The sequence below is a fragment of the Xenopus laevis genome, chromosome 6S (genome assembly GCF_017654675.1).
Source record: "Xenopus laevis strain J_2021 chromosome 6S, Xenopus_laevis_v10.1, whole genome shotgun sequence".
Classification (NCBI taxonomy): Eukaryota; Metazoa; Chordata; class Amphibia; order Anura; family Pipidae; genus Xenopus; species Xenopus laevis.
This window is the reverse complement of record NC_054382.1, coordinates 80,588,313-80,614,285: the sequence shown is the minus strand read 5'-3', so window position 1 is coordinate 80,614,285 and position 25,973 is coordinate 80,588,313. Positions and strand designations below refer to the sequence as shown.

The following is a 25,973-nucleotide window of genomic DNA, read 5'->3' as shown; positions in this document are numbered from 1 at the left end:
CTCTAACTGTGTAGGTCATCAAAAACACCCCCACACCACTATCCTTCATCCATCAAGCTTTACAGTTGTTTTATGCATTTAGGTAGGTAGCATTCTCCAGGCATCCACAAAACCCAGACTTATGTATGTATGTATGTTTTTATTTATATAGCCGACTTATGTACACAACACTGTACAGCAGAGCAGTTAATTATGAGAACAAACAGGGGCCATTATAATAATAAATACAAATAAATGCAAAGTACAGTTACATCAAAGGTTAAGGAGACAAGAGTAAGGAGAACCCTGCCCTGTAGAGCTTACAATTTAAGTGGGTGTGTCAGTTACAGACTCATATAGGAGGAAATTAATTGCTGCAGGATACAGTGGGTGACACTGGAATATAAGTACCAGCTCCCTATTCAGATGTTATACGAGTGCCGAGCTATCAGTTTATTTCTGAAGTGGCTGAAGGAGGATTCTATCCAGAAGAAATCAGGGATGGCATTCCAAATGTAAGGAGCAGCAAGGCAGAAAAGATTAAGATGGGAAACAGCAGTAATAGTGGGGGGGTGCAGGGGAGGAGTTGGGCAGGTCTTGACAGTATTGTTAATATGACCAGAGAAGTAGAGAAAGGTGTCAAAGATTCTCCTATACAATGTGCTGAGTTGACAGGTTTTAATAAGTATCCAATAGCAAATCTTTTCTGCTTCCCGCCACTTACTTGACTTATAGGGTGTATTCACTTCCATGACTGCTTCCAGATCAAATATAAAGTCCAGGTTGTGTATAAGGAAGAAGCACACCAACTTATACTGGCATAAGCCTTTAACAAATTTTATTGCAGAAGTTCAGCTACAACTTCTTTATCACATTTTATTGCAGAAGTTGTAGCAGTGTGATAAAGGCTTATGTCGATATAAGTTGGTGTGCTTATTCCCTATAAACAGCAGGGTTGATAAGCATGTCATCAATAGATATAGTTAAGGGGTAAAGGGGGAGTAGGACCAGGTTTAGATCAATGGATGATGTTACTTATCTGAAGATATGCAATTGTCTTGATCAGTTTGGCCATATAGCTTATATGCACTACAGCATGATAACTATGGACTTGACACAACAAACAATTCTTGTTTACTTACCTAATACTCTGATATTATGTACCAAAATACCAATATAAAGCAGGCTGAAAAACAACCAACAACAATAATTAGAGTGTTGTGCAGCAAGGACTATATGATCATAAAGTAAATAGTTTGATATTGTAATGTAAAATGCAATACTTTCTAAAAGGACTCAACTTCTCTTTCATATAGGAGCACACATAACAGTTTTATGCAAATGTTTACACCTAGGTGGAACTAAGGAAGACAATGGAAAGTGTAATTCCAGCTAGCATAATGTAAAATAAAGAAAAGCATGACTTCATGGCTGAATAATGCTCATCATTGCATTTTCATCTTGGCAAAGTCAAATAATAATGGTTATCACAAAAGTGATATATTTGTTTTCTTACAGTAAGCACCAATGAGTTTTGCACATTTACTAGATGTGAGTACAGGACAGATGAGGAATAAGTCTTGTGTTGCACTAGCAGTACATGAATATGCCATATTTACCTTCTATCAGATATAAATAACCAGATATTTTCTAGGAGAGCCCAAGCAGACTCAGACTAGTCATTTTTCACAATACATTGCTACTTAAACCTAGAAGCACACGTACACAAATATATATCTTATAGTGGCAGAGATCCTTGCATAGGATGACTAAATTGAAGTAAGCTACCTGCTCAGCATCCATTAGTATCCAACTGACTTTTATTTAGCCAGAATTATAAAAGACTCATAAAGAATCATAAATGTTTTCAATCACATTGATATTGTAAATGTTTTAGTAGCAGAGGTACCAATCTATGGGATGTCAAGAGATTGGCTTTTAGTTATGCTTTGAAGAATTTACTATACAAATTAGTACAATTAAACTAAAGTGAAATAAAAAAAACACCTATGACTAAGCATTGTGATACTATAAAACATGCCAGGATTACATTTTAAGACTCATTTTTAAGACTGTCCATTTGAAGGATTTTCAGAGTTAAGCTGCTGACATTGGTCATCAAGCCAACCAAATGCAGGCAGTAGTAATGTATAGCCCAGTGCTCAATGTGAATTTAATTAATAAAGCTTTTGCTGAATTGTTTCACTTGCAAAGAATCTATGGGTTTTGTTATTTCTTGAAATTAACAGGACAAACAGCAACATTAAATTACCAGTGCACAAATAATCCCCCTGCTATATGGACTCATGCTAACAAAACAGTCACCACAAAGGGAGAAGGGTTTGCATGCTGTTAACCTAATTATCTGCCTTATAAATACCAAACAAGGAGTAGTTTCAGCCCTAATTAACTCAAGAAATAGCAAAAACATATATTTTTGGTGATTAAATCAATAAGCAAAAGGTATGATGAGCACAAGTCCAATTCTATGCAATCATATTGAATAAGGTGTGTGCTGCCTCTTTCATTAGTATCTGCATTGGTACATTTTGGTGCAAGCTATTTTGTTCATGCCTACTTATGTTAGAATTCAGAGACACAATTCCATTGCAGGTTAAAAACAAAAGCAGTTTTTAAGCATACACTGTCCTTATAGTCAGGAATTCAGTTCCACTTTTCACTGTTGTGGTCCATTTTATGAATAACTACTCATTGGGGCAAATTCACTAAGATTCGTAGTTGCGCCAGGCGTAACTTCGCTGCACTTCGCCAGGCGTAGTTTCGCCAGTGCTCCGCAAATTCACTAAAATCCGAAGTTGCGCTCAGGGGTAGCATAAGGTTGCGAAGTTGCGCTAGCGTTGATTCGCTAAGCGAATCGAAGTTACGCTAGCGATGGTTAATTTGCATACGGCGCCAAATTCAAATTTCAATGGAGGAATACGTACAATCATGTGCCCACTGTATAGTTAAGTTGCCATGAGTTAGGAAATGTAGGGGGGAAGGAGGGGAGCCACAAAAATGTTTTCGATCTTTTTCAGCCTATCACCCATAATATAGAAAAAAACGCCAGCGTTTTTTGGGACTTAGAAAAAATTTCAAATTTTTTTGAAGCAATCCCTATCTGCTCTATTGCGCTTCGCCTGGTCTGAGGTGGCGGAGGAAGTCTAGCGTAAAAGGTAGCGTTCAGTACAATGCGCGCGTTGCAAAGTAACACTAGCGAATTTACGCTTACGTTCGTTAGTGAATTTGCGAAGTAACGAAAATGACCAATGCTAGCGAATTGACGCTAGCGTTAGGCGCTTCGGCGCTTAGTGAATTTGCCCCTATGTGAAATACGTGTCTATGAACATAGCATAATGCTGTGGTCAACTGAATGTCCTTTCTGCCTAGGGAACCCATTATACCATATGCACCACTTTTGCTGTTTACCACTGAAATATAACTACTTTCTGCCATATAATTATGGTTGTAAAATTACCCTTATGTGTAACAAAACAAACAATGCAATGACTCAACAAAAGCAGACGTTTGCTTTCCTAACATATGACATATACTTTAACCTGCTCAAGGTGGGTGTTTCCGTTTGGTTGTATTGTTATGAGTTTGCTAAAGGCTGTGTATTCTTGAATAGTTGTCATACGTTAAATAATGCTTTATCCTAGTCACTTAAAGAAATTTACACTACACCAGTATTGTTTACCTGTTACTGCCGTGTACTTGGTAACCCACTTGGAAAGCTGTGTTTGAGCAAAATGTTATATTCTGTTTCAAATATCAATACATATCTTATATCAAAGTTGGGAAATACTGTATTAAGCAACAATGGTTATCCAAAAAATTTAATTTCTGATTTGGTATGGGAAACCCCAAATATTAAAATCCTTACAGAAGTAATATGTTCTAATAAGTCACAGCTGGGCTCTGCTTATAATGTAAGAGGTATGAACAATAAAGACACAATGAGCAAAGAGAAGCCTAGACACAAACATGCACTCAAGTAACGTATGGTTAGCAAAGAATATATATTGTCTTCCTGTGTGTATGACTATGTATATAATCTCTTTTATTATATACCTTGGCAAAGGCAATATCCATAGACAACAGAACACAAAAGTGTTTACCATTGCACCTCTCCTTTTTTTCATCCAAAAGGAATTCCAGCAGTGCTATGTCGCTGGACAAATGGCATTGTCCCACCTTAGTGAAAGAAGCAGGTACGAGACCACACAACGCTTGTGTTAGGGGAGCTTACCCAATTTATTAGGCAAACCACAGGATCAACAGGATAACAACAGAAGCATGGAAGTTATTGTCGGGATTGGTGTTGCCTGTAGATTTACTACTGCTACGTTATTTTAGTAGTACATGTAGGTTGAGTAGTCAAAAGCGTAGCAAGAAAAAGGCTTATATTGCCATTTATAAATATTTGAATACATTTTCAATCCTTAGACAATTTTTTTTTAATTTTTAGGTGTTCTTCTTTAACAAACTGAACATATCATCAAAAAGCCCATGATCTGTTGTGTACATTCTAAAGCAATCAATTTTAGCCGCCTCAGCAATCTTGTCCGGATCACAGGATAATACAAAGTTTCAAACCACACCAGTACATTGTTTTTGATACACTGAAAAATGCTTTCCGAGCAGTTTGCAAAATGCTTATATGTCATACTAGGGTTCAGAAACCATGATGCCTCCAGCTGATTTGCACCTTCCTGCATCCAACTACAGTTAATAGCTGGTGGATGATGTAGGGGCCCATGGCACACAAACAGTTAAAATATCAAATGCTATATATTGATCAATATATATATATATATATATATATATATATATATATATATATATATATATATATATATATTCGAAATCCAAAGGTGCACTCCGTTAACACAGTAAAGTCCTGGGTGCCAGCCAAAGTGGGTAAATATTTGCGAAAAAGAGCGACACTCACAGGTTGTTTTCAGTGTAGATAAGTTGTGCTTTATTCCACTCAACGTTTCGATCCCTCACAGGGATCTTCGTCAGGAGATTACAAACTTTTGTTATATATATATACTCCAAATCCAATAAGGTCCCCACTCTCAGGACTTCTTAGGTAAAAAAAATTTATTGTAAAGTTACAGACTTACGTTTCGGCCTAGTCCCAGGCCTTTCTCAAGGCTGAAACGTCAGTCTGTAACTTTACAATAAAACCACGTATTTACTGTGGAATGCAAAGAGCATGTTGTACTCAAAAGGTATGATTTGCACAATTAATTAGAAATGCTTTATTTGTATATGGAAAGAGTCTGGTCTCTTCATTGGCATTTTGAAACCTGACATTGCTGTAAGGTTATCTATGTTTTTGAATGATTAATAGGATATATCAGGTTTGAGAAAAGGAGTTGGGTGTCATTGCTGAAGCACACAAATTCGTTTAAGGTTACTAAGTAGGGAACTTTTAAAGATTTCTAGGTCTAGGGGGTCTTAATACAGGGTTCAATGAAATGGGCAAGTTGTATTTAACAAAACATAGAGCATTTCAATTTAACAATTTATTTTCTGTGCAGGATAATACATCACAAAAAATTGTCCTAATCCTTCATGCCTGTCTAAAAAATTGCAGCAGGGGTTTGCAATTCAGTAGAGCGCAGTGGAGACAGTGACACCTATCTCCATTAATAAATGAGACAAATTGTTAAAGAAACTTTACTGACTGTCAGAAAATTTGTAAATAAATGAGGAAAATATCAAACTGCTGGCAATCTCTCTGGGTCCCTAGTACGATTTTTAATATATCTGCCCCTGTATTTACCGGTAACTTGATTTTCCACGGTCTCAAAGCCAGTACTGGCAGAAACATCACATGGCAATAGAATACAATTTTAATTTTAACCGGCTTTGATCATTTTTTTAAATTTTTTTATGGGTAACTGCTTTTTTGTTTACTCTATCACTTGTAAGTGGAGGCTTACAAGTGAGGATATACATCATTGAGAAAGAGCAGCAGGTAACTGGAGTGTGACATGGTGGTGTATGAAAATATTTTTTGACCTTCAGCCCCTACATGTATATATCTAGCCTCATCTGGGCCTCCATCAGCCACACTGTAATTCTTTTGTACTGCGTGCAAACAGGGTCACCAGTGGTGTAACTTGAAGCTACACGGCCCCATTGTAAGTTTTTTTAGACACATATCCCACAAAAAAAATATTAAAATTAATTTACACTAAAGGGGTTGTTCACCTTTAAATTAACATTTAGCATGATGTAGATAGTGATATTCTGAGACAGTTTGGATATGGTTTTCATTTTTTATTATTTGTGGTTTTTGAGTTATTTAGCTTTTAATTCAGCAGCTCTCTAGTTTTCAGTTTCAGCAATCTGGTTGCTAGGGTCCAAATTACCCTAGCAACCATGCATTGATTTGAACAAGAGACTGGAATATGAATAGGAGAGGGACTGATTAGAAAGATGAGTAATAAAATGTAGCAATAACAACAAATTTGCAGCCTTACAGAGGATTGCTTTTTAGATGTGCTCAGCTGCTCAGCTGGAAAGAGTCAGAAGAAGGCAGCAAATAATTCAAAAACTATAAAAAAGAAAAAATGAAGGCCATATGAAAAGTTGCTTAGAATTAGAAACTCTATAACATACTAAAAGTTAACGTAAAGGCGAATTACCACTTTAAGCAAACCACTCCTTTTAAGCAAATCCTTGTGGCTCCCCATAGTTCTTGCCACCAATAAGTGAATACTTATACTACCATAATATTATAATATATTTATATATATTTACAGAGTTGTCCCTGCTGTAATTAAACCTGTGTAGATCCAACAAAGGCTGTTTTGACTATCTCTAACCCCAGTAACAATACACTCTGCCCTATGGTATATAATTGGATTATTCACATAATAAGAGGGCTCCAGGCTTTATACCTGGGGGGGGGGGCAGAGGGAAAACAATAATTATTTATGTATAATTAATGATGGTTCATAATTATGAAATATTATATTAATATATTCATATCCTCATATTTAATTTGCTTAAATGCAATCAAAAAAAGACTTAGTTGCCATTTGATTCTATTCTTCTTTTCCCAAGTGGAACTAGACCAAGACATGACAACAGCAGTTATAGGGGTTAAAGGAGGAAATGCTCTTTATCGAATAAAGAATGGTTTATTTGTTCAGTCTCAATTTCAGTCTAATATTTACAGTACGTGGCCTGTGCTGGTGAAAACTGACATTCTGATTATAAAAAGCCATTCTTTATAACAACAGCTACATCTGGGTAGGACAAAAAAGCTTGTTATATAATTGCAATAAATGCATACAAACACTGCATATTTCTCAAAGAATGAAGAGCCAATGTACCTTTAAAATTGGTAAACATTCTACATCATGGAATACACAAGGACTTTTTTTAAAAAATAATAAACTATAGATGTGGTTTGATCTAAAATCTTTGTGTTGATTTCCTCCAACATTCAGATTCAAACTGGTGCTTTAGCTGGCTCCTGATGATACTGGGCCTAGTTTGGGAGACATTGCTAGGGACATTAGACTTTATGCACCACTGGAGCAGTAACTGATATGAATCATGAACAAGCTCTGAGGAATCCCTACCAAAGTAGCTAGCTGCCCTCAGTTATTAAACACATCTTGCCATGTGCTTTACCCACAGTGTAGGAAAACTACACCCCCAAAAAAAACAAATACTTAAACAGGGTTTTACATATGAGTTGTTTTATTCAATATATTTTTGAGAACACTGTTCGGGGGTATAGTTTTCCTTTAAATTTGCCAGGTGGAAAGTTGAGTCTGTCGCAATTGTTCGAGGCACCAATATGCGTGCTAATTAGTTGAGCACATTTTGTAACTTGCATGCAAAGTGCAATAAGCAGATTCAGAGTGGGGATGGTATCACAGCATGCACAAGTCTTACTAATAAACAGAGTTCTGGCAGTTAACTGTGTCAAAGGGGGGAATTCACAAAAGTGTCGGGAACGAAAAAATGTCTTTAAAATGTCGTAGAAAGTGTCGTAGCAACAGCCGACAAATTCACAGAGCATTTCTCCGCCAATTTTCCGACATGTGCGACACTTTTGAATTAGTTTCGTTAAAAGTGGGCGTGGTTATTTCGGCGCCACTTTTCCCGACATTTTTATGAATTACTCGTAAACTCATTTTTTTTACCGACAATTTTTCAGACACTTTAGGCTCTCCAAAATGAAAATGTCAGACAAATTGTCGTTTAAAAAGTCTTGGTAAATGTCGTTTGTACGATGAAAAGATATACGACATTTTAGAATATTGTCAGACTTACGAGTCATTCAGAGATGGTAACATCTGCCTTTGTGGATTTGCCGTTCATACGACATTTTACAAATTTGTCGACCGCCACTTCTGGGTTACTTTTTTTACCGACACTTTTGTGAATTCCCCCCAAAGAGTGCACTTGCACATTATTCATCAGAGCAGACTGGGCAATGTAGTGTGGATCTCCTGGCAAATACTCACAATTGCAAAGAGATTGTATGGGTACAAGTATCTTTTCTGAGTGCCAGCCAAAAACGATGTCAAACAAGTACTCCCTGGTTAAAATCTCTAAAATGTTATATAGTTCTCTTTATACCGTTGTTGACCATGAAAGTGTTCAACACAGACATATGGGGACTAGTAACCCATAGCAGTATCTGCACCTAGGCAGAACCCCATGGCAACAAAATTGCTGGCTGAAGTTATTCACTGGTTCGTGGTTATGGGTTAATGGTGAAAATTGCCTAGTGTTGGTAAATGAGCAACATATTACTCTACACTGAGAAAATACACTTGGTGCATGGAGTTGCCCCTTTAAGACATCCCCTTTTAATAAATATACCCCATTGATGGAGAGACACAGGGTTAGCGAGAGACAAGCAGGCAGGTAAAAAGCACATCACTTTGCTACATTTAAGTTTAAAAAACAACATAAACTGAATATTTCATTTTTTCTTGCTTGCTGCTGCACTGCTTACCATGGACAAAAACTCTATGTAGCTTAGGTTTCTCTTGTTTATAATCATTGAACTTCCGGGTTGGTAATTTTCCTGTTCTTTGCCTGTGGAATTGCTCATTGCACTGGAACAGCACACCATAACCATGTGCAAGTTGTCCCTCAAGGCAAAGAGAAGAAGATGGACCTCACTGGAGGAACCCAAAAGCTAAATTGGACTAATACTTAATTCATTATTACTACTACTATTATTAACATGTATTTATAAAGTGTCAACATATTCCGCAGCACTGTACAATAATTGGGTGTATACATTTAACATTCAGATTGCATACAAAAAACAGCAACTGACACATGAGGTAAAGAGTGCCCTGTCTACACAAGTTTGCCTGTGTAGCTACATCTGTGGCATTACAATAGAGGGAGCAGACCACATGACTGTGGGTGTAATGGAAGTGGGGTTTGGCAAGGACAAAGCAGATATAAGATATTGCTGTTACTCACCCCTGGATAGTGTGTTATGACACAGGACAGCCATCAGATAAGCTAATGACAATGTAAGAATAACTAGTTGATAACTAGTGGATATTTTTTTTTCTTTTCAATGTTATTCATGTAATTCTTTAATGCCCTGACAAAAGTTGTTTTGTCAACTATAATATTAAAAAAAAAACAGCCCTAATTTTTGAATGAACTGGCAGGTTCAACAGGAACAATGTTATTCTTCTCTTCTGTACAGTCCAATTAACTAATGACATTTTGTAATTTAAAGAGGCCAGGAACTAAATTTTTTCCAATACAGGTATGGGATTCGTTATCTGGAAACCCGTTATCCAGAAAATTCCGAATTACAGAAACGTCTTCTCATTTTTATCCAAATTTCTATTTTTTATTTTTATCCAAAATTCTCTTTAATAATAAAACAGTACCTTACATTTGATCCAAACTAAGATATACTTAATCCATATTGGACGCAAACCCAGCCCACTGAGTTTATTTAATGTTATCATGATTTTCTAGTAGACTTAAGGCATGAAGATCCAAATTATGGAAAGGATCCATTATCCGGAAAACCCCAGGTCCCGAGCATTCTTGATAACCGGTCCCATACCTGTACTTCAGAATGCAGAAAACTGACAAAGTACCCAAAGACAGACAATAATAATAAATAAAATTAAAGTTAGGACATTGCTTGAAAATATATGTCAAAAGGACTTTAACCTTTCAATTAACTTTTAGTATGTTATAGAGCAGTCTATTCTGATCATATATTCAGCTGGTCTTCACAATTTTTTAAATACATTTTTGTAATAAAATTCCTATTCTGCCAATTTTCAGAAAGGATATGAAAATGCTGTCTATTTATTGGGTGACTATCTACAGTATATCTTCCATTGTCACTTAAATACAACTGCATGGTTGTTAGGGAAATGAAACCTTAGTACGCAGATTGCAGTTGAAATCTAAAGCCTGAGAGCTGTCGAACAAAAAATAGAAATAAATAATTAGGACTAATGGGAAAGTGTCTTATACTGTTGTCTACATCACATTAAGGGTCAAATAGAAAATTCGAATTTTACATTTTTTTTAAGGTCAAAACTGTCAAATTCAACTAGAAAATTATCCAAACCCGATTAGAGTTTTTTTTTAAAAAAAATTCTAATTAGATTTTCGAGATTTATCATACTCTGGTCCTTTAAAAATTCCAATTCGACTATTCGCCACCTAAAACCTGAGGAATTACTGTTGGCCATAGATGTAAAGATTTTTAAAAGATCTTTTTGTTGTTGTGAGACCAAGATTATCTTGACACGATATTGTCTAGTTGAAGCCAGGAAAACTGAGGGTAGTTGCCTTTTGGCCCTGCAAACATAGATAGATTTCACTGTGACCGATGAAATATTTTAAACCTGGCCGATCAATTTTCTGATGTCAAAATCGTTAGATGCACGATCATTTGATTTCTACTAACCTCACGATAATTTGACAGATTGGTTGGATTGTACTAAAATCGGTCGTTCACCAAGAAAAATCTTTGCTTCTATGGGGACCTTCAGTCAACGAGAGAAGTCCAGGTATCCATTTGGAGATGCTTGCAGCCTTCCTGACATTTGAGAAAAAACTCAAATCGAGTTAAAAAAAACTCACATGAATTCAAAATTCGAGCCTTGATAAATGTGCCTCTGAAAGACAATTTTAAGGTGGACTACACTTTAGAGTCAATCCTCTGCAGTAAATATTGGTGAAAGATGCTTTACATATTCTGCAAGGCTGTACAGAGACAGAATACATCAGTCCCTGCCCCTGTGGAAATTATAGTCAAAGACAACGGCCACACTGGGCTGACTATCAAGGTTTATGAATAAATACAGGCTGAGAATCAGCCCCTGTGCTCGAATCAGGGTTCTTCTATTCCTGCACCCAGAATAACTGGCACCCCGGGTGTAGGCTGATTTTGGTGCTAAAACACACGAGTATTCATTTCTATGCCGAAATCCGCTACATGTGCCTGCACCTGGTCCAATGCAGTGCTGCCATTGTCACCATACTACCCAAAAATGTGGCTCAGCAGTGCAGTTTCAGTGAGTGCCAAGCCTGGTGGGCAATGAAGAAGTTGTATAGGCCTGCTGTACATGAGTATGGTAGCTTTATATATTGAGACGCAAAACAAACAAAACTTAAGAGCAACCTTCACCTTTCAAAACTCTGCAATATCTATTTATATATATATATATATATATATATATATATATATATATATATATATATATATATATATACTGTATATATCACCATTGTCTTTTTTAAATGAACACCGTGTTCACAAATAAAGAGACAACATTTGCAGGTATTTAGCATGTATTGTAATGTAATGCAATAAAAGTGGCATATGCCCTGTTCTGTACTATTACACTACACAAGATAAACATGTGACCTACAAACATAGTTCTTATGCATAAATACTAGTATGTATTTAGTTCTTAATACCTCATTCTAGTACTGTAACGGATACTAATCAGCCAGTGTGATATACCGCAGTTTTATTTCACATTAGTTTCCATTAGCGGCAAAGCTTGAAAAAGTTCAGGAGGATATCAGAATATCTGTCAGTGTATAACCTGATTCAGTTATTAACTATAATTTTGCACTGTTTTGTTAAAAGAATAAAAATCTATCCCGAGCTTTATCCTAAACTAATACTGGAATGTATTCAGCAATTCAAGTTTAAGAATATGTTTTTTTTTTTGCTTTCAATATACATCAAGGTACTTAGAGCTTATCCGATTTTCATGTCTATCAATCTAGATAATGTTTGATCTGCCTAATTTGAATTTTAGTTGCTTTTCCAATCTACACCATGTACTCAGCAGTGAAGCCATGTCCAAAAGTAAGCCTTGTGACAAATAATTTGACACGTTATATGGAACTATTAGTTTCATGTTTTTCACTTTAAACTTTACCCATACAGCACATCTTAATTCTGACCAGAAAACACTACATTAATGATTACCATTAAATTGTTATTTATAAATCAGGCACACATACAGATCAAACTAAAACACAAATCAAAGGCAAGTAAAAATGTAATTTTAATACTCATATGTCAAAGTGCATGAGATAACAGTAGTCACTGACTCTAACATGATTGCAAAACAGTTATTAAGTTAGTGATGATGTTTAGAACCCCCCCTACTATTTCATCTTAATAGTACCTTTTATTTTTAACCAACAGTCTGCAAATGGGAGGGAGATATTATTCAAGTGTCTAAACAAAAATTAGATTCCTATACATGGCTAAGAGAGACACAAGGGATGCCAGTGGATCAGACCAAGAAACAGGTTTTTGCAGCAATAGAACTGGGTGACAGTAAATGATTTATTTTAACAATCTTTTTTATACCAGACCTGTTAAAATACAAAGAGTGATCATATGCTAGAATTTTGAAACAGGTAAGGGCTCTGTTATTTCCACAGTTTCTTATTTAAACAATTTTGAGTTCTTAGCATCTTCTCAGAACTAGACATTACCTTGTACTTAACTAAATTAATATCAATTCATGTGGGTAGCAAAACAATCCTATGGATTAGTTAGTGGCTTTAATGTATATGCTTTGCATTATGGAAAAACCTTATATTCAAAAACTAACACAAGTCCCATGAATTTCATATAGACCATGCAATACCTGTGTATAGGAAAAATTGGGAAAATTCAAGACAGAGTTAGTCTTTTTCAAAATGACGACAGACCATCAGGCTTATACACTGAATTACTCTGAATACGCTGAACAATGGTTGAGCCGCTTATTTAGTTTCAGACAATGCAAAGTATTTTAATTTAGAGTAAAAGGATATTTGGTGGTAATAAAGCCATCAAGAAAAGAACGACAACCATACAGATTAGAAAGGGGGTACTTCCTTTTCCTACATTTAAAATCCACTGATACATTTACACCTGGAAAGGGTAAAGTATATGTATGGGATTGGGTACAATGCTTAGGATGTTCGATATTCAAGATAAGGGATCTTTATGTTATGAGAAGGATCATGTTCCCGGAAAGCTACTACTACATGAAAAAAAACCCTATTTGGATTGTTGTACCTTTATCATGCTTTTATGCTTGCATTGTAAGCATCAAGTACAAAGTACAAAAAGTATTATTTAAATTATTATTATTAAAGTACAAGTATTATTAGAGAAAATATAAATCATTAAAAAAATGAAACATTAGCTGACCTTTACAGATAATGGGTTTCCGGAAACACATCATAACTGCACCTCAAAACTGTGTAACCTTTAGATTTTGAAAAATGCTTCCGCAACACAATCCAATTACATATACTTTTTTTTATGAAACTGCACTTCCGGGAATAAATGTGTAATGTGCCAAGGTGGACAATTAAAAGCCCAATTAAAATGCACCATGCAATCATGCAAAGATGAGGGTTAATGAGAAAGATAAAAAAAGAAAATGAAACAAACTCTCTTTATTACTGGGTGGAAGGGCATCGACAGCAAATGACTGGTTTTAACAAATTCTTGATAGATCGCTGTATATTTTCTTATCCAAATAGGAATGGAACCCCCAGGAGATTAAAAAAAAAAAACACAAATTTATATTTACACAAAATATTTAATTAAAAATACTTCATAATTACAGTAGTCTATTAAAGCATATACTTTATCACTTACACTTATAGAACATCTCTCTATATACATAGTATGAAATGTCACTCGGATTTCTCTATACATTATGCAACATTCCTGCAGGGAAGAAAAATTCCCTGAACCAATAAAATCATCTATTTTAAACAATAGATGTAAAAAAATTGTATCTACAAAGCTCTGGTATATTAGTAAAGCTTCAATATTCAGTTCTTCATATTACAGCATTTTCTTCTCTCTTTAGCCCTCTAAACTGCCCCCCCCCCATGTACATTGTATATGTAACTCTTCCGCATTTCCATAATTCTCCACAACAACGAAAAATAAAATAAGAGGGAAAGTGTTCAGTGGTATGAGCGAATGGCATAGGAATATATTCTTCGTGGTGTAAGAAAGTGATGTGTACGTTGCTTTTTTTCCCCTCTTTTGTCTGCTTTTCCTTCCCCTCCCTTATTTCTCTAATTTGTCTCTCTCCTCTTCTGGCTCTGGATTCGCCTGCTGCACACCTGTGGAAGAGGAATGAATAGAAGGGGGTGTGTGAACGATTCTGCTCCAGACTGACTGGCGCCACCAACAAAACACAAGACATGCTTGATCAACAACCCAAAACAAACCAGGTCAAACTACAAGCAGAGCTCCCAAGCTAGTCCAAGCATAGGAACGCAGCTGCAAATGGATTGCTCTGCTCATGCTCTCACACAGCACTGGGGTAATCCACCTCCCTCCCCCCAACCACCAAACTGCTAATTCTGCATTGAAATGGATTAGTGATGGTGATAAAAATCAATGCCAGCAACTTCCTTTACAAAGCATAGATTAGCCATTAACCGGTGTCATTAACCCTTGCCTTGGCTGGAACTCTGCATAATATTTATTCATTGGCTTTGCACTTAAGCTTGTACTGAACAATGAATGGAACATGAATCTGGCACTGTTATTAAGAAGGGGCTGCATATGACACAAAGGCTTAGAAATATGGTATAAACTGACTGAGGTTTGAGGGAGATGTAAAGTATTCAATATAGGGGCGGATTAAGTACTTTTATATCAAACTGCCCACAATACTGACTGTGTATCCATGTCCAAACTGATCCGTCAAATTGATCCAAGTCTGTTCCGACTGAAATGGATTTATTGTCAATATGGACCACAGTTATGGCCCAAATTGCCCAATCTCTACAGTAATGTGTGCAGTTTGGTGGTCCCTGCGTGAGGCCAAATAACATTACGATTTGTTTATCCCTCTGGGGCTGAATGCGTAGATTGTAAGAATATTGGGCCATGTGATGTGCACTCAGCAATATGGGAAAAGATGGGTATTCGTTAACTGAAAGGAATGATGTGTGATGGACCAAAAATGTGATGACGAGTGAAAGTGAAGTACTGTCATTTCCTTATAAGCATCAAGCTGAAATGCAAACAATGACATGCTCTCAGGCTGACATTATATACAGTGATGCACTATGAATGTATGGGCCAGTATATTACATCGTTTGAATATAAACATATATATATATATATATATAGCCATGGAACTCACCTCAAAAATGGTTCAACGGCACAATATACTGTCTCCTTGCTTGTTCACCACTAAGGCAGCCTGCAATGGGAAAAAAAAGAGAATAAAGTTGAGTAAAGGTCAGCACGCTGGATTAGCCTTATTGCAGCCTATGGAGCTTGGCACATGGACTGGGCACTGCTGCACTGACAATGACTTGACACACTCCAGCGATCAGAAGACACAAAGACAGGTCGCCCTCAGCCTGCTTGCTCCTAATTAACACTGTGACTTAGCCTCGACTCCCAGGCAATTGGCGTGTAACAGATAACTTCACACACTGCAAATGGGAAAGGGGGTGAGGGGCAGCCTTTTTTCTCTTTTAGCTGGGAAATGGCCATCACCAAAAAAAAAAAAGGCAGTGGGAGTTTTTATTCCTACTCCATTTAGAACCCTGCCAGATTGCAACATATTGCAAGGCACATAAGCTTGAGAGGTAAACAAGAGAAACAAACAGTTGCTCGCCTCCCATCACACAGACGGTGCTTTTTGCTACAAGAGGAAACGACTTAAGTAACCGACAGCAGCAAGCAGAAGCTGCCATCTGGGGGGCTAGTCCTACAGGGTGCCTTGTGATTTTATTGTCATCTCCCTGCACCACGCTGCTCTTGTGACACTTTCCATACAGGAGTGGCAGGTGGCTCTTCCCTTTCATTGCTGTCATAATGTCATCCCATCCCAAATACGCCTCTTATTTCTGCCGCTGTGCATGCATTGTCTATAGGACGGCTTTATAGGGATATTACAGTGCATGTGGGAATCGGCGATGGGGTACATTTATCAAAAAGTGAAGTTAGAGATCACACAGTCCTCTAGAGTGAAATTCCGACACTCCCCATTCATTTCTATGGGATTTTGAAAGGCGTATTTCACTTTCACCCATTGATAAATACGCTTACAAAAATCCCATGGAAATCTCTGATAAATATAACCCTATATGTCATGCATGCAATGTGCTGCCGAGTAAAACGTTAGTACTTTGGGGGCTAACAGAAGCATTGTTGAAAAGTTTCGGTTTTAGTGAATCATTAAATACTTTTATCATGTTCTTGGTATAAGATGCCCGCTAGGGGTCTATGTTTTATTACAGCCTATGACCGAGATTTAATTTGACCTCAGCAGAGGATATGTCTTCTCTTAATCCTTAACATATAATACAAGTGGATGTCTTATACAGAAGTCTTTCTGAGCAGAAGCAAGCATGAAATGTAAAGTGATTGTAAAAACTTTCTGTTGTCCCCACCCCAGCAGCAACAAGAGCAAGCATCCCTCATCCCAGCATTCCCCTTACCGGGTCAGTATTGAGGTCCGTAAGAGGGGTCCTGGTTGGTGGCTGTTGCCTGAGCAGCACTGGGTGCGTGTCTAGCGCCAACTGCAGATCCAAGATATAGTCAATAACATGCTGCAGGATTTCCACTTTGCTGACTTTCTTGTTGGGTGGAATGGTGGGCACGAGTCTCTTGAGCCGGCTGTAACAGTCATTCATATCATACTGCAGGCACAGGGTCTCCTCTTCTTCCATCTTGTAGCGAGCTACCCCGAGGCTGTGCTCAGACAGGCAATGCAGCGCCAGCTCCCCGCACACAGACGGCACTTGGGCTTTCCGACTCTGCGGGCGCACTGGACTGACAGCTTTCATGGCAGCAAATACCTGGAGCCTCGTGTGTGTGTGTGAGTCAGCGACTGTCTACCGTGCGACTGAACAGCAACAGAAATAGACCATGCGACTGTCAATCCAACGCAGAGACACTGGGGGAAGATACAGGTGCCGCTTCTTTCTAGATAAGGGGGCACCAACTGCTTGGCAAATGCAATTCCTTATTAGGCTCGTTGTGGCTGCTACAAAGCAGCTGTTTGCTCGGGATAACAGGGCACTCAGGCGGAATGACAGGAAGGCAGCTCTGCAGATAATAATGGCAGGGACAGCAGGATCCTATCAGTCAGCTGGACATACAACCTCCCAGCTCTGCAGCTCCCTAGCAGCCCCTGCGCTCGCATATTTATGGAACAGGCACGGAGCAGGGGAGGGTGAAAGGACAGGGAGGGGGGAGGAGTGACAACGTGGGGAGGAGTCAAGTACAGAAGGAGCCTGACTTTTCCCAAGTTTCATCTCTATCTCTCTATATCACACACACACCATGCATTTTGTATAATCAGCTCACAGCAGCCCCAGCCTTATCACTATACCTGTAAAGTGTCTAAAGAAGAATACAGGGAATGCATCCTAGCCTGTCATTTACTCTCCCTGTAGCAAATGGGTGATTTATGTCATTATGGATCCATCACAAATCTAATACTATATGTATGTGTGTGCGTTATTAGCTGCAATGCTGTCAACCCACTTGATGCAATAAATATCTCTCATTTTATCCAGAGTGCTGCCTGATCGAATTGCTGATTGGAATCATTGGGGCCTGCCTTATTTTCTAAAGTGAGGTCTTTAAGTAATTTGGAATACCAATGCCTTACAGCTACCGGAAAAACTTTACATAGTAAAAAAAAAATATCGATATAGATTTATGGTATCTTAGCTATCATCAGCGGCCTAATTACTACCCAGAAAAAAAACATACCTGTAAAAGAAAATGAAATGCTTGCTTGTATTGCTTTTAGAACTCTATGGGAAATGGCAATTCTGCATTTCAGAGTTTTTCTGGATAATTGGTTCTGGTATCTCTGTCACTACATATATATATATATATATATATATATATATATATATATATATATACATACATATATAATACACAAAAGCTAAGCCATGAATATCTTGTAAATTATATCCTTATAAAAGGTGAGTTCTGATGACATCAGTTATAAACTGTAAGTTCTGATGTCATTTCTGTCACATGACTTGTGTATTATAATGAATAAAGTACCCCCAGTTGCAAAATATGAGGATATTAGAAGTTACCTCAGAGTTCCATGACCTGTATAACAACACTCAGCCTTCAGCCTCATGTTTTTATTTGGTCATGAAACTCCTCTGTAAATTATAATATCCTTATAATACACAAAAGCCATGAATATCCTGTAAATTATATCCTTATAAACGGTGAGTAGTGATGTCATCAGTTATAAACGGTGAGTGGTGATGTCATTTCTGTCACACGACTCACTAAAATTTGTGTATTATAATAAATAAAGTACCCCCAGTTGTAAAATATGAGGATATTAGAAGTTACCTCGGAGTTCCATGACCTGTATAAAAACACTCGGCCTTCGGCCTCGTGTTTTTATATGGTCATGAAACTCCTCGGTAACTAATAATATCCTTATATTTTACAAGAGGGGGTACTTTATTCACTATATATTTTACAAGAGGGGGTAATTTATTCAATATATATATATATATATATATATATATATATATATATATATATATATATATATATATATATATATATATATATATACATAAATACATACAGGAATGGGATCTCTTATATAGAAAGCTCTGAATTACAGGATGGCCATCTCCCATAGCAAGCAAAATAAAGCTGCATGGATACTGGTGGCAAAACAATCCTATTGGGATCATTTAAATACAGTATACAGATCCAATCCCTTATCCAGAAAACTCCAGGACACATGCACTCCAGATAATAGATCCTATATATATATATATATATATATATATATATATATAGATATAGATATATATAAATGTTCGAAATGGCAATGATATGATTTATATATATATATATATATATATATATATATATATATATATATATATATATATATATATATCAGTGAAATATAAGAATATTTTATGTCACAGAGGAGTTCCATGAGGCGGCTTCTGATATCCGCATATTTTACAAAAGGGTACATTATTTATTACAATACATAAGTTTTAGTGGTTCATGTTACACTAATTACATCATTAAGCACCATAGACTGATGATATCACTAATCACCATTTATAAGGACATCATTTACAGGGTATTCATGGCTCTTGTGTATTATATACAGTAAAACTTAAATTTTACATTCCCTGACTAAGTTTTCCCCTTATTTTACAATGTTTTCTGTGGACCAATCAATTTATAATTCATTTCAGCTTTTCCCTGATTTTACACCAAACGTTGTCCTTATATTTCCAAAAATGATTGATAATGTTATTTTTAGCAAAATTAAGAGGTTAAAATACTAACCAGATCCATACTTTGCATGGTTCTGCCTGAAAATAGTCAATTCCAATGAATCTGCCCCTCATACAATCATGTACCAATCACTTATAGAGTATCTTTAGTCTGTGCATGTGATTGTCAGAGAAGCCTTGCACATGCCTCCCATAATGTAACATTGATGCTGCACTGCTTAACCCTTGTCATTAACACAGTAAATATTGTATTTCTAAGTGTAATTGACTTCTGTGCTTATATCTTTGAGTACTTGAGAACGTTGCGGACATTTTCCTGGTCCCCTGAAAACATTACAGGCTAATCAGCACGCTAACCTATATACTAAATTATTATGGACTGCATTTAGTAAACAACGAAATGCCTATCTCTCTAAAGGATCCAAGCTCACCAGCTGCTTTTGTTTATCACAGGCCAATGGCTGTAGAAATGGCATGTGGGCTATGAAAATAACAGGAACTAATATTTTAAATGAAAAGAAAATGCTTCCATTAGTCTTGGAATGTTACTTGGCGTCATTTGGATTTAACGACTTTTTATAGCAATTAACAGTGATGTAGATTTTTTGTTTTGTTAAACTGGGAAGAGAAGGGAAATGAAAAAATGAAAAAAATAAAGAAAATAGGAAAGAAACTGAAAGTAGTGAGGATGTTTTTCCTCCAAAGATTTCTGACATTAAAAACAAATAAATAAGAAATGAAAATTAATAACACAATGTTATGTTGCACATTACTGTATGAAAGAGCTGGTGTAACACATCTATCAACTCCTGGGTGATGTACAACCTTTTGGGGCACATTTACTTAGCTCGAGTGAAGGAATAGAATAAAAAATACTTGGAATTTCAAAGTATTTTTTTGACTACTTCGACCATCGAATTGGCTACTTCGACCTTCGACTACGACTTCGAACCAAACGTTTCGAACTAAAAATCGTCTGATTATTCGACCATTCGATAGTCAAAGTACTGTCTCTTTAAAAACAAACTTCGACCACCTACTTTGACACCTAAAACCTACCGAGCATCAATATTAGCCTATGGGGAAGGTCCCCATAGGCTTTCTAGCCAATTTCTGATCGAAGGAAAATCGTTTGATCAATGGATTAAAATCTTTAAATCCTTAAATCGTTAAGCTCTAAATCCTTTCGACTTCGATATTTGAAGTCAAAGGATTTAACTTCGACGGTCGAATATCGAGGGTTAATTAACCCTCAATATTCGACCCTAAGTAAATGTGCCCCTTTGTGTCAACAAACACCATAGTAGAAGTGATTTCAGTTCAGGGACCCATACTCACTTTTTAAACAGGGGTACATTTTGTCTTCAGAAGTCATATCGCCTTTTTATAGCAAAATAAATGCTGAATTAATTTCAGTAATTTGCTTGCCGTTCTTCTGGCCTAGTAAAAGAAGGTTACGTTTTCATCTTCTACAAATGTGGGATGAACACTCTAATTCAGGGCTGTCCAAATGGAAGCCTGCAGGCTGGATGTGGCCCTTTAAGAGATTTTTTATAACCCCCTATCGGCTCTCACAGATTGCTCTGTATTTGACATCATCTAGGGTTGGATTCCGATTGATAAGCAATTAACATTGCAACTTCCCTTCATAAATATACATTTACATTTGCAGGAAAAGTATTGCTTATATAAAGCTATTTCTAATTTCAATGCCACTCTAAATAACATCCCAACAATTATTATACATCAAGAGAAGGCACAATGAAAAACACATGAATGGGTGTGAAACACAACATTCTCTTATTATCTTTGCTTTTATCTCTTTGGCCCTGCTAACGTAACAGTCAGCTATATTTTAATCATACGCTGCTTTTTTACTGCTTGTTTGTACCTTGTGTGTCACACTTTACCCCTTCTCTAAGATAGTAGGTCTGTTCTTGCGTGTCCTCATGTCCCCTTCATGTCTACCCTTATTACTTCTTCACAATATGTTAGCACTCAAAATAAAATGTAATTGTAATAATAGGATTTACCATTGAAAGACTGGAATATCCAGCTAGTACAATGGGGATATCTTGCTATCTCATTATCCACAATTACACATAAATCAATTAGCTGTTTGGCAAGCAACCAACTGAAATAAACCTGCTATACAAGTAGCATCTTCCAGCACTGTGTTCTAACCTGAATTGTTGAAGAGCCATTTGAGACCAGGTCTGAATGCACTTTCATACTGTGTGAAAGTTGGCAATAATGCTTGCCATAGTTAAAGAAAGAAATGTTGGATGCATCTGGAGAGCTCAAGAGCACTTACATGAGTTTCTAATCAGCATCACTTGTTTCCCTTAATCACAGCAAATATGGTATCGTCCATTGCTAATCTAAGGACAGACCAGGCCATTAATTACAAATGAGTTTGTGGTGCATCTAGATCAGGGGTCCCCAACTTTTTTTTTACCTGTGAGCCACATTCAAACGTAAAGAAAGTCGGGGAGCAAGCATAAAAACAGTTCCAGAGGGGTTCGCAATAAGAAATTTGATTGGCTATTTGGTAACCTCTATGTGGACTGGCAGAATACAGGAAACTCTGTTTGGCAGTACCCCTGTTTTTTATGCAACCGAAACTTTCATTCTAGACAAATTAAAAAATAAGTACCTACTTTGAGGCTACTGGGAGCAAAATCCAAGGGTTGTGAGCAACATGTTGTTTATGAACCATAAGTTGGGGAACACTGATCTAGATAGTCTGAATCTGTCCAAGACATACAGTGGGGTATATTTATCAAAGAGTGAAGTTAGAGATCACCACAGTCCTCTAGAATGAAATTCTGCCAGTCTCCATTCATTTCTATGGGATTTTTAAAAGAGTATTTATCAATTGGTGAAAGTGAATGTTCGTCCTTTGATAAATACGCCTTACAAAATCCCATAGAAATGAATGGAGAGTGGGGGAATTTCATTCTAGAGGACTGTGGTGATCTCTAACTTCACTCTTTGATAAATATACCCCACTGTATGTCTTGGATGTGTCCAGATATGGGATCCGTTATCTGGAAACCCATTATCCAGACAGCACCGAATTACAGAATGGGTGTCTCCCATAGGGGTAAATTTATCAAAGAGTGAAGTTCCGCCACTAGAGTGAAATTCTGCAGCTCTCAATTAATTTCTATGGGATTGAAAGGCGTATTTATCAATGGGTGAAAGTGAAAGTTCACCCTTTGATGAATACGCCTTTAAAAATCCCATAGAAATGAATGGGGAGTGGCGGCATTTCGCTCTAGTGGTGGAACTTCACTATTAACTTCACTCTTTGATAAATATACCCCATAGACTCTATTTTATGCTAATAATCCAAATTTTTAATGATTTCCTTTCCTCTGTAATAATAAAACAGTACCTTGTACTTCATCCAAACTAAGAGATAATTGATCCTTATTGGAAGCAAAGCAAGCCTATTGGGTTTATTTTATAGTAGACTTAAAGTATGAAGATCCAAATTACAGAAAGATCTGTTATCCAGAAAACCCCAGGTCCTGAGCATTCTGGATAACAGGTCCCATATACATATATATATATATATATATATATAGATAGATATATAGTTTATGAGTTGAATGCATCTGTTTACATTGCCTCAGTTAAGCATTTTTTATCTCTTTGAGACCATGACAAGGTCTGGCCTTATATGTACTGATAAAATCGTAAACGTTTTTGGTACATGTATGGTTATCGAACAATACTCATGTACCATGTAAATGGGTCATGCAGTTGGGACACTGCTTCTCTTCACTTCCTGCTATTGTGATCACTTTGTTTGTCAGACCAAAAGAAAAAGTTGCAGTACTCTGCATGGCCCTTCGTACATTATCAGTGCATTATTGGCTATCAGTAAGATACATGGCTGCCTTTATTGGTAAGAAGCAATAGCTGTTCCAAACAGCAGTGTATAAAATGTTAATGAGCCATTCACAGGAAGTGTAATTTATCCTGCCTTAATGCAAAATAAGACTTCTGTACCATAAAGGAAATAGAAATAGTCACATGAATACCAGGAAATGGTTTTACAATATATTTCACCTTGTTTTCAAGTATCCCTTAGTATTTCACCTTGTTTTCAAGTATACCTTTAAGCGTGTTATCTCTGCACTGCCTTTTAATAGATAAAGTTTAAGACCAATGGTACATGGGAGGATTTCTTGTAATGCAGCAGTCCATGGTTCAAGGCAATTAACCCCTGACAAGTCCCTGCACAAGCAAATGCACATGAATGCTTTGGTATTGTTAATATTGACCTATATTCAAGGCATAACATTGTTTAAAAGATCTAATATTAAGCAGCAGCCGAGTAAATTAATCTGGCCATAATTAACAAGTTAGATTGAAGAAACACCCAAAAATATGTAAAGTTATGGTTCTAGTCATGTAGTCTGTACCGTTACAATAATGCATACCCTACACAGACACATAGCCAAAATCATATCTATAGTTTTGCCCACAAACTTTTAAGAAATGCCAACTGGCCACTTCAAAGAAGATTTCTGAAGAGGTCACCAAGCTGCTGGGGCATTACAAGGTCAGCATCAGTCCCCTCCTATAGGACAGACCTTTACCCTGTCTTTTGACAAGAACATAAGTACTCCATCAGAACTGTGAAGGGTCTTCACATTGTAAAGTTGAGACCTCACAGTGTCATCATAAGCAGCATCACCATCACAATAGGAAGAAACAAGTGGGAAGGATGGAGAAGAAGGGCAGCAGATAGATGGAATAAATTTGTCCTGAATTTGACTCTCTGCCTTTTATATGGTATCAAGTGAAGCATAATGTAGCTACAATGTGTCCTTTATCTGATGCAAGAGGGTAAGCCAATGTCAAAATAGATGGCTTTTTGTTATGGAGATTTCAATTCCAAAGTCAAACTACAACAATAACCAGCTTACTCTTTTACCCTATCTGCTGATACCATGCTATGATTGGAATGTTATTCAAAGTGTAAAATAACTGGAAATGTTGAGTGAACGTTTGTATAGAGGCCTTATTAACAGGTCAGCTTTCAGTGTGAAACTATAATGAACTGGAATGCAAATTCTTTAAAACTTTCACCATTCCCAAAACTTTGCATGCTTATATTCTAACCCCAGACCAGTGATAATATGCAATCATTTTGGAGATTGCACTACATAGATATTGTCTACGATGTCTACTCATTAGGTCTTATTATAAACTTAAGGTGCCAAACAAACTTTAACAACGGAGACAGCATTACATCCATTCAAATTTCATTTGCAAAAGTACTTGTGTCAATTCACACTCCTCTATAATTGCACCTTGCACCCAAATGCCATTTGTGCCTGAAATGCTTTATTAGGTGCAATGAGCATGTACAGAGCATCTCCTTGGGATGAACACCTACCTTGAGTAGCTCAGAGCTCTTACTGGCAGAGCTCCCTTTGAGTGTAACTGTAACTGACTTGCACCCAATGAATTGCACAATTACATCATTCTTAGTGCCACACACACCACCTCAGCAGAAATTAAATTCACATTTACACTGATGCAGTCAAAAAGCTGCAACTTGCCAGATGCAAAATTGTCTTTGCATGGTAAATCAATCTCAAATTGGTTTGCGTGGCATTTCTTGCACCACAATGGAATTCTGGAAAATAATCTGAGAAAAAAACTAATTGATGGAATATAAAATTCTACACTTGAGCCTACTGGGTAAAATCTTTAACCCCCTTTCTAGTAAGTATTGTGCAATCAAGAAATGTACACAATTACACATCCTCTTTATTTGTTATTGCCAAAGAACCCTTTAGATACCCGAAGATATATTTTTTTGGTGGAGGGTGTGTTGAATGTATGAAAACACTTTGGCAATAATCTGATTGATCAGTCCTCTAGTATGTATAGCTAAATTTTACAGTACTGATTGGTCCACACATTGTTTTATATAAACTACAGTCTGGCTCTGTAATACAAATTTCAATATTCAGCCATTGACCATTGTTTTTATAATATTGAATGTTTATTTCTATTTAGTTAGTGTTGTTCATTGCACATTTAATGAAATGTGGTAAATAAATAATTAAATATGTTGGTATTTAAAACCCACTCTGGACTGCACATGTCTATGATTAAGCTATTATTGGCTGAAATGTGCCAGTTCTCTCCCTGACTAA

General features: G+C 36.7%; 1 protein-coding gene across 1 annotated transcript; it reads right to left on the bottom strand.

The window, feature by feature from the left end:
• Nucleotides 1-12,530: 12,530 nt before the first annotated feature.
• Nucleotides 12,531-17,647, bottom strand: id4.S (inhibitor of DNA binding 4, HLH protein S homeolog). The gene is given in 3 exon segments (NM_001087235.1): nucleotides 12,531-14,628; nucleotides 15,663-15,722; nucleotides 16,972-17,647. Coding segments are annotated over 2 exon segments (396 nt in total). The 5' UTR covers nucleotides 17,320-17,647; the 3' UTR covers nucleotides 12,531-14,628; nucleotides 15,663-15,674.
• Between the last annotated feature and the right edge of the window lie 8,326 nt (nucleotides 17,648-25,973).